We start from the raw sequence: 9,775 nt of genomic DNA, 5'->3' as shown, positions 1-9,775 counted from the left end.
TCGTGGACATGGCTGACGTGATGGCTTCGGAAGGCTGGAAGGACGCGGGCTACGAGTACATCTGCATCGACGACTGCTGGATGGCCCCGAGGCGGGACGAGCGCGGCCGGCTCCAGGCTGACCCAAAGCGCTTCCCCGGTGGGATCCGCAAGCTGGCGGACTACGTGAGTGCCGATCCGCTGCAGCTCGGGACGCTGCTGAGCAGAAGGCTGCTTAGAAAAGTGTAAACGCCGCGTCTGCCAGCGGTTTACACCAAGCGCCGCGTCTGCCAAAGGTTTACACTAACCTTTATTCACAAGAATTTTCTAAGCTAATGCTAAARGGGATCACCACCTTTGTGGAAGGAGAGAGTGTGGTCCTTGATTATRCACTGCTTTGAACCGTGAATTGTCAGGATGATGACAGCAGATGGGACCAGACGAGCAGTCACACTGGTCTCATCTTGGGGGAGTAGGGGCAGGAGAGGGAAGGCTGCGTGGGAGTCTGCTACATAGCYGCTGAGTTAAGGGTCTGCTTCCTGAAATGGGCTTTTGTTTCTCCTGYTGTCTTAACTCTGCTACTTCCTGCCTCATGGCTGCTCAATCCCTGATTCTCTTTATATTTGCAAGCTCAGGTCCACTCCAAAGGGCTGAAGCTGGGAATTTACAGTGATGTCGGGAGCAAGACTTGTGCTGGCTTCCCTGGCAGTTACAATCACTATGAGCTGGATGCCCAAACCTTCGCCTCCTGGGGCGTGGACTTGCTCAAGTTTGATGGCTGCAACTTTGGCACGCTGGAGCTGCTGGCAGAAGGTACGTACTGACTTGAGAGTGTGCTGTGTCGAAAGCTGGGAACATTCTGCAGTCAGCAGGAACTCCAGTGAGGGGCCGGTTCCAGAGAGCTGCTTTTCCCTGACTGTAGTCATTAAGGTATTTGCTTACAAAGCAGTTACAAGGTTGCTCTCCGGAGCCCAAGGTAGCTCTCTCCAAGGTAGCAACTATTGATAGCCCAAGTGGCTTCCATCTACCCATTCACCTTTCTTCCCACTGCCTCCCAGAGCTTTCACTTGCACGTACGGCTTGAAGAAGCAGCCTTCTCCCCCCGGAGGCTGCGTCACGCTGAGCAAAGAAACTTGACTGCATACTCCAGGGGATCTCTGTGCAGACCGCTGCATCAGCTCTTAAAACAGCAAAGGCTTTGCCCTTCTAGAGTGCCTTTATTGGAGAGCTCAGAGCACCTCGTACAGTTAACCCTTCGTCCCTTTCGTAAGGCAATGTCATGACGGATGAGCTTTAAGCTTGCATCAGCCATAAAAAGGGCAGTTATCAGGGCTCTTAACAGACATAAGTCGAGAATTCTGGCATGAAAAACCCGCTGGGATTTTCATTTTAGAGCGTGCCAGTGCAAATGCCATTTCAGAACTTATTTACATGCAGGCTGGCAAATCAGAAGCTGAAAGCTCAGTTACTTGCTGTTCTGGGGGGATTCAGCTACAGATCCTCTCTAAGTACTGGCAACCCCCAATGCCAGGTGAGCAGAGTTGTGTGAAGAATCATGCAGCTCGGAAAATGGTTTCTCTTTGCTGTGCTCTCCCTGCTGGCACAGTCAGCACCACAGGGCTTGGCAGCAGGAAACCTGCGCACGCAGTCTCTCTGCCTCTGCCTGGCAGAGAGACTCTGCCCAAGTGACAGTCCCATCAAAGCCAGTTGGCCTGGCGTATGCTGGCTGCTGTGGCCAGGAGCACAGCTCAGACAGCGCCTGAAGCGRCAGTTAAGCTGAAAGCTCTTGGTAGAGCATATCTGTAAGCTAGATAAAGTCCAGTTGTATCAAAACAGTTCGAGGAGAGATAGCAAAGTCTTCATTCTCTCTGTGCTGATTAAAAGAGACTTAACAGGGCTCTCTGGGGACAAGAACAGGATAAAGCTATCGCTTTTGCATTCCTACCCAGTCCGTATGGCACAAATGTCTCATAAGGACATATGCCTGCAACTAACTACTAAAGCTGTACCCAGCAGCTTAATAAATACCAACTTGTATTTGACAGGTATCTAGAGGAAAAAACACCAGATAGCAGAACTGCAGCCTCAACCTGCAGCAGTATGTGCAGGGAAATCAGCAGTCTCAGAGCAACAGCACTGCCCATGACCTGCAGCAAAGCCGTAGAAGAGCTTGCCTTTTCTTTATAGGYGGGAGACTGGCTGCAGAGCTCTCCTGTCTTCCCTTTATTTTTTCAGTCACTAGCATATGTTGAGCTTTGATTTTGCGAAAGTTGAACTCAAACCCAAACCTGTGATACTGGATCAGTTCCTCTCTCTCTCTGCTCAGGCAGATTGCGTAACCCCTGGCTGTCCTGTTCCTTTAGGTTATAGAAACATGTCTCTGGCCCTGAATAAGACTGGAAGGAGCATTGTGTACTCCTGTGAATGGCCTTTCTATTTGAGGCCAGTGCAGCAGGTAAGCAGTGTTTCTCTGGGCTCATCCTGGCACTAGTAGTGCACCAAGTGGGAAGAACAGTTCAAAGAAAAGCATTAGATTGCAAAATAGCCTCTTCAGATTTTTTTTGCTGCTCGCCGGTCTGACAACAGAGGTGAGTGCAAGGTGGAGGAAAAACCACACTTTTCCTCTGGAGTCCTGAAGTAGCCTTGAGGCTCAGTTAGTGCTCTGCTGAAAAGCAATGATCTCCTCAGGGATTTAGTAGGATCCTACAGCATGACAACTGCTGAAGGCACAACCCAGCTGGAGCATGCTGAAGAGCACAGCAGCATCCATCTGCTTTCTGTCTCTGAGGAACTGAGCAGCAAGACACAGCAGCTTGCCGATAACTCAGTGTTATTCCTCCAGGACACTCAGTTGTACAGAGTGCTGCAGACTCAGAGACTTTAGAACAGCATATTAAACACACAGAACAGTATGTATAGGAATTCTCAGTATTGTTTACTGGCAAATGTCTGCCAGCTAGGGTCCGTGATTGACATGTTGCTCTCTACCCATAGCTGACTTCCCCATGCTGTCACGCAGGATTCAGCCACCCCCTCCCACAGACTGGCTTAAATGTGCCAGTCAGTGCAAGGTGTCCACCCAAGAAATGACAATAATTACTAGGATGTCACAGTTTCATCCCACTTGTCCCATTACACCTTTAATTAGACTCAGGAGGATTTTCTGACGGAGGTGGGTGGCCACAGCTGTTCTCCCAGGAGAAGCAATGGGATAGCATTGTCTGGTGCATGACAAGGCTGGAGTCCTTCAGGGCAAAACATTTTTTTAGGGAACCAGCATGTACTAGATCATCCAGATAGCTGGTGGCAGAAGAGACTGCTACAGTTCTCCCCAAAATATCCCCAATCGGGTCTAGCGTTGTATACAGTCTTGTTCTTGTACAGTCAAGCTCTCTGGTTAAATAGACTAATTGTTTTGGCAGCCCAATTACACAGAGATCAAACAGTACTGCAACCACTGGAGGAACTTTTTTGACGTCTATGATTCTTGGAGCAGCATCAAGAGTATCTTGGACTGGACAGCAATTCACCAGGACAGCATTGTGAAGATAGCTGGGCCAGGGGGCTGGAACGATCCTGACATGGCAAGTACTGCAACGTCCATCTTTCTTGCAGCACCAGCAAAAAAAAAATCCTTTATCCAGCTGGGATGGGGGAAAAGAGAYTCTGAGGAGAAACACTGAGGGCAAAGGCTCTGATGGGGTCCAGGAATCAAGAACTTTGTGAGAGGGACCCCTGGCTGGGAAGGTAAAGAGCACTGTAGCAGAACAGCATCCTCTAAGCACGTGGCACTGGAACGTGGTTACCCACAGCACTGAGAAAGCACTGTGTGTGTAAACGCAGCCTCTGCAGGTAGTGCCAGTCCAAAAAACACACATGACACTGGGAGTAGTTTYCAGAAGTGTTGATCTACCGCCAGATAAGGATCCTTCTTTAGCTCCACCATGGCTTCATCCTAAATTGTCACCTTAGTCATCTGTTTCACCTTTCCCAACCAGCCAGTCTCACTGACAGAGCACGGCCTATCTAATCGGGCCCCAGAGTAATGTAGGTCCCACCCTCAGTATCCTGTCACTTCCCGGTACGCGCCTTGGTGGCTCGGTTTCTCCTTGGCAGGCAGTGTTACCAGGTGTTCTTGTGTTGTTACAGCTAGTGATTGGAAACTTTGGGCTGAGCTGGGACCAAGCGGTAACTCAGATGGCAATGTGGGCTATCATGGCAGCTCCCCTCTTCATGTCCAATGACCTGCGGGACATTAGCCCAGAGGCCAAGTGGTTGCTCCAGAACAAAGAGGTGATTGCCATCAACCAGGACCCGCTGGGCAAACAGGGATACCGCATCACCAAGGTACAGCAGGGCTTGGGGCTAGGGGTGCTGTCTGGGCCATGGGAGGCCACCGCCTCCTCAGGAGAGGACACGGGGGACAAATGGGGTACACAGAGGAGAGCCCAGCGTTTGGGAACACAAGTCCCATGAGGCCATTTGTTCCTGCAGACAGGTATAAAGACCATCAATTCTGTCTCCCCTAATGCAAGTCCTGGGGTTTTCTTTTCTTGGCAGGACAACAACTTTGAGCTGTGGGAGCGGCCTCTGTCAGGCAGTGCCCATGCTGTGGCAGTGCTGAACCGGCAGGAAATCGGGGGACCCCGTAACTTCACCTTCTCCCTCACCTTCCTCGGCAATGGGCTGGCCTGCAACCCAACATGCTCYGTCCAGCAGGTCTTGCCAGCCAGCAGAGACTGGGGATTTCACAACTGGGTCTCYTCCCTGAGTGTAGAGGTGAACCCAACAGGCACCGTACTGCTGAAGGTGGTGGCGCTGTAGGAGGTACAAAGACCATCTTCCTATAAGCCTCCATCTCTCCCTAGACTTCTTGTCACAGGAGGACTGTCTCCTGCCTCCGAGCGAGATGMCTTTGTTTTTCCCTCAGGCATTCACCATTCAAGTGCTTCTGTGTGCACCTTAAATCTTCTGCCTCATGCACCAAAGACCCGTCACTCCATTATGAAGAGATAACAGAAACAGTCGCTGCTTCACTTCTTTACCCTTTCTCTAGCATCTCACCTAACTCCTGTTTCCTAAGGGGCTAAAGGGGCTGCAGCAGGGCAGTAACGCCTTTGTTAAAAGCCAGTGCCAGTAGTAACTGAAGAAATGCAAAATTCTGATGCAGCAGCCTACAGCTCTTGTTGAGCATTTTAGGGACAGTTAAGGAAACCCCAGCTGCCTTGTTCTTGTATTGTCAAGATGAGTGATACAATTTTCACTCAAAAAAAAAAAAAAAAAAAAACACCCACCCTAATCCCTCTTGAAGAAACCCAACCCCTTCCTCAGCACAGTCATCCCCTTCTACCTTCGGACAACTTGGGGACAGGCCTGTTTCACCTCACTGAGCAACTGCCTGCTTGCCAGCTCAGCTGTCTGCTTAGCACGAATGCAGCTGAAGCATCACACCCTAGAACTGCGCTTCAAACACTCCTTCTCCCAGAAGTCTTGCCCTCAGGAATGGTTGTCACTCCCTTTTCATTAAGAATTCCCCTCCCTACCCTGCATGGGGCAAGGGAGGTCATCTTCTGTAGTAAACTCCCTTCCAGAAATACTTTTGTGCCTTCTCAGGCTGGCAGTAACCTTTAGGTTAAGGTTACACAGGTTCTTCTGATAGCCATGCTCTGTACCTAATCACTGATGCAAACAGCATGTACAAAGCTGGTCTCTTCTCAGGGTATCTTGATTTGTCCTCACTTTCGTGATTTAAAAACTTGAATTAAAATGCCCCTAGAAAGGGCTAAGCTTTCTTAATCATGCTATAAGAGTCTAGCCTGGTATTTGAAATTAAATCTGGCTTTAGGAAACAAGGTACTTTATTTATCATAAAGATGACAGCTTCCACTGGAGGTTAGTTACTTGGGCAGTGCTTGTTTGTAAAACTGCAGGAGCTCCAGAACACCAGTCACATCATTAGCCAGCAGGACTGAACAAGCAAAAATCCAATTTTTATTCTTGCTTTATAACTTAGATCTCTCCCTCTCTATGAAAACACAAGGAGGCATTCTCCAGCCTTTAGCTCTATTCCCACTACATAAAAGCTTCTCTAAGTTCCTTGTGCTCTCAGTATTCAGTAACAGCAAATTTCCCCTGCTTCCCACGTTGATTACTCCATCGTCCAAAGTAGCCTGTCCCATGAAGTACTGTGTTTTGGGTTCTGTTCATCAGACATCATTCATCTGATGAACCTCTGCTGTGTGGTGGTTTTTTAAACGATAATTATGACTGTTGCTGGCAACTAACTTAACACAGGAGCTGGGCAGTTCAAGCCTGTCATGCAGTTACCTTCCAGTAAGGCAGAACACAGCTGAGGGACCAAGCGCCTGAAGCTCAGTCACTGGGCTACAACGAAGCCCACAGCCACTGCAGGCAGGTCACAGCTGAGCTACCCTAAGTCTCCACTGCCTAATGATACAGTTGAACTAAAACAGGTAGCTCACTTACTGCCCCTTAGCTCAGTACAACCGCTCCCTGGCTGTAAAGACACACCTGCAGCCAAGTTCAGGGGCTGTTCAGGAATGTTCAAATTACTCTGGTCCCTCCTGTGTTGGARCAATTTCTCAAGTACTAGCGCCTCTCCCTCTCCTCTAATGCAAGCCCTTGGGAGAGGATAAGGTCCACTCAGCCACTTATGCACTAGAACAGGGATTTCAAGTTTATTTCTTAATCACTACTTTGTCTACCAACAATTCAGAGTCACCACAGAGATTTAGARTAATTCTAAAAATAGAACTGCTACAATAGAAATATAAACTTTTAACTGAAATAAAAGCTGTACAGTTTTAGAGGGGGCCTCTTTTGAAGACAGCCTTCTACCACTGAAATTCATAATTCAGCTTCTCAGAGAAAGTATTGGTACAAAAAAAGAAGTCAGTCTCAGACCCTACATTCATTGTACAACACCTCAGTAAGAGAAATTCAGCCAATGGAAAAGATCTTCTAAATAACCCTTATAAACAATCAAGACCACAACTRTTCATCTATTAAGCAGCTCTGCAAAGCTTATCAACCTAATAGGAAGATATTTTAAGTCCCAGCCCCAACAAGAGCAGATATTAAAAAAAAAAAAAGCAATGGAGTGTTTCCAAATACTTTAATATGGTCCATAACAATGAGTACGATGGAGCTTAGAACTGGATCACCTGGCCCTGTAAAAAGAAAAACAGAGTGAGTATATTCACCACTGAATCTCACCCTCTCCCAAACCATGATCAGCTCAGAGCAGCAAATCAGCTCTGGTCTGTCAACRATACTTCTCTGCAGCCATTCCTCCCATCAACAGGCAGACTGGCAGAGCCTACTGATGCCCCTAAGCTCAACATACAATCTCCTTCACCCAGGAGTTTGAGAGTGTTCAACAGTTGCCTACCCTGGYAGCAGCATATTGCTCCCAAAACACAGCCGTGTTCATCACCATCATCATCGTTTTTATCAAGCACTCTTGGCGCACAAACATACCTTTCTCTTCTTGTCTCCTCCCAGTTCAAAGTGCTTACACCTCTTAATGGCCAGCATCCTCTTGGACCTGCAATTGGGCTCCACACATTCCAGCCTTAGCACTATCTTCTTTGTGGTCTTAGCCTGGGAAGGCAAAAGCAGAGGCATATCTATGAGAAGACTGCCCTAAAGCAGGCAAATGGCCTTTAGCAGGGAAAAGCCTGTTTTCTGCAAGCTTGAAGATTCAGCACTTTATTCTTGAAAATTAAAGGAAAAGACCAGAGTCAGGCTCACTCATTAAAAACAAGAAAGTGCCTTGACAGCATGATAATAAAGTGAATCTTTACCTTCTCACAGAGCTTTATCATAAAGAACACTAGTAAAAACATTTACTGGAGCATGGCTGGTCTCTTGTGAGTATCAGTAATACTGGAGGAAAAACCTGCTTTAGTGAGTACACCAAGGAAGAAGCATTTCTTTTGCRTGGAAGAACAGAACCTAGCACTGGTCAGAAGTTCAGTAGAAAACCAGCCAGAAGAAAAGCAGCACCACTGGTAAAYTTTCCTTTGGAGGGGCAGTGGTGCAATGCACTGAATACAGACCTGCACTTATTGAAGAATTACATGAAACTCAAAAGGAAGTACCCAAAGCTGTGAGGCTATCACAGCAGCTGGACAAAGCCATCATCAGTTACAAGCCTTGGCTAGTCGTTCACATGTTAACTGTGGAAAAGAGAGAAAGAAAGAGGGATGGCAACCTACAGGTCAAGAATGCAGACAGTCAAGTTGTGAAAGCAGGATGGCACCTTAACACATGCTGCTTGTAGCTGTGTTTTCTGCAAGATACTCCCTAGTCCCTGGCATAAAGTCTACTGGGAAATCTGCCTAATTTTCTCCTCTTGCTGGAAGATTTCCTGAGAGCCTCCAGCAGAAGACTGGGGCTTGCTTCGGTTAGACGTTGCAACGTTTATAAGTATAACTTGCAGCAGGTTTTGTGTAGAAAGGTTAATCCGTTTGTCAGCTCTCACTTCTCCACTGTGCGTATCACAGGTTTTGCTCCAGCCCTATCCTGTCTTGGTGGTGGCAGGCGATAGGAGGCACAGAGGAGGCACCATATGAGAGAAAAAGTTTCCTGTAAAACTACAATTCCAGGTACCCTACACACTGAAAAAAGAGGACATCAGAGAAACGTAGTAGCTGTTTAATCTGTAACAGACAACACAGCCATGAAGCACCTAACACAGCAGCCCTTATGAACTGGCTCAGTGATACAGGTTTCTTTGAAGACAGTGGACTGCAAACTAAGACGAAGGTGCTGCAGCACACCCACATCTAAGAACTGCAGTCTCTTGACTTATTCTGAACCACTGTCAATGTCTAACTGTGCAGAAAGCCTCAAAAACTTGATAGAAGTTTCAAGGATAAGCAACTGACACTTCAAAACTATATATATATATATATATATATATATATATAAAAACAGCAACCAGGTAACAGGCTTTTTTTCCACCTTCAGTATGTTCTTCTTCTCCAACAAGCCCTGAAAGTAATACTTTCTTTTAAAGCACTGTAAGTCCTATGTCCACTAGAGCTCTAGGGCTCACTGCAGAACCTGCTCTGCAAATACAGCCTACATCAATCCACCATAACCCACATGAGATACAGAACASGAAGAAGAGCAGCTTTAGATGGGGAACACACTGTCACGCTGCCCACACTCACGGGGCCTGCAATGCCAGCACAGAACTGTCACAGCACGGCACCAGGCCACAGGCTGCAGGGCCCCATCCGTCCCTCTCTGGCAGGCTGCACAGATTGCCAAGAGGGCTCCCAGTCCTCCTCCCGCAGGCCGYGCTCACCTTCTTGCGGAAGATGGGCTTCGTCTGGCCGCCGTAGCCACTTTGCTTCCTATCGTAGCGTCTTTTCCCTGCGGAGGAGAACGGCTCTTTTCAGGCAACGACTCAGAAACGGCGAGGTGCAACCCGAGCTCCCACCAAAACCCCTGCAGACCTCGGCCTGCAGCTGCAGCGGCCTCGCCCCGCTTCTCTCACAGTGCGCAGGCCGCCCGCGGATCGCCAGGGCGGCCGAGGACGCGCTCCCCGCGCCCCCCCCGGACCCCGCGCCCCCCCCCGCTCCCCGCGCCTACCCTGGGCGTAGAGCGAGTCCTTGCCCTTCTTGTACTGCGTCACCTTGTGGGGCTGGTGCTTGCCGCACTTCTTGCAGTAGGTGCGGCGCGTTTTCGGGACGTTCACCTGGATGGGGGCGGAGGGAGCCCGTCAGCGCCGCCAGCGGCCCCCAGCGCCGGGGCGGCCCGCGGCG

At 48.8% G+C, this 9,775-nt stretch overlaps 2 protein-coding genes across 3 annotated transcripts; one reads left to right on the top strand and one right to left on the bottom strand.

The window, feature by feature from the left end:
* Window positions 1–6: 6 nt before the first annotated feature.
* GLA (galactosidase alpha) lies at window positions 7–5,777 on the top strand. Of its 2 annotated transcripts, XM_085314891.1 has the most exons (7): window positions 7–164; window positions 614–791; window positions 2,342–2,433; window positions 3,401–3,562; window positions 4,128–4,325; window positions 4,539–4,805; window positions 4,909–5,777. In XM_085314891.1, the coding sequence occupies exons 1-6, from the start codon at window positions 9–11 to the stop codon at window positions 4,800–4,802; spliced, it is 1,050 nt and encodes a 349-aa protein (XP_085171017.1). In that variant the 5' UTR covers window positions 7–8; the 3' UTR covers window positions 4,803–4,805; window positions 4,909–5,777. The 2 variants fall into 2 exon arrangements, with proteins under 2 accessions (XP_085171017.1, XP_085171016.1); XM_085314890.1 differs by having other exon boundaries at window positions 4,539–5,777.
* A 1,319-nt stretch (window positions 5,778–7,096) lies between these two features.
* On the bottom strand, window positions 7,097–9,726 carry RPL36A (ribosomal protein L36a; the record flags this gene model as incomplete). Its single annotated transcript, XM_085314892.1, has 4 exons — window positions 7,097–7,168; window positions 7,479–7,601; window positions 9,316–9,383; window positions 9,603–9,726. Coding segments are annotated over 4 exons (336 nt in total), but the record flags the coding sequence as incomplete, so codon positions are not given.
* Between the last annotated feature and the right edge of the window lie 49 nt (window positions 9,727–9,775).

The sequence above is a fragment of the Rhea americana genome, unplaced genomic scaffold, assembly GCF_003343005.1.
Source record: "Rhea americana isolate MKP2758 unplaced genomic scaffold, rheAme1 scaffold_413, whole genome shotgun sequence".
NCBI classification, from domain to species: Eukaryota; Metazoa; Chordata; class Aves; order Rheiformes; family Rheidae; genus Rhea; species Rhea americana.
The sequence above is the reverse complement of the archived record's forward strand: the minus strand, read 5'-3'. Positions and strand labels throughout refer to the sequence as shown.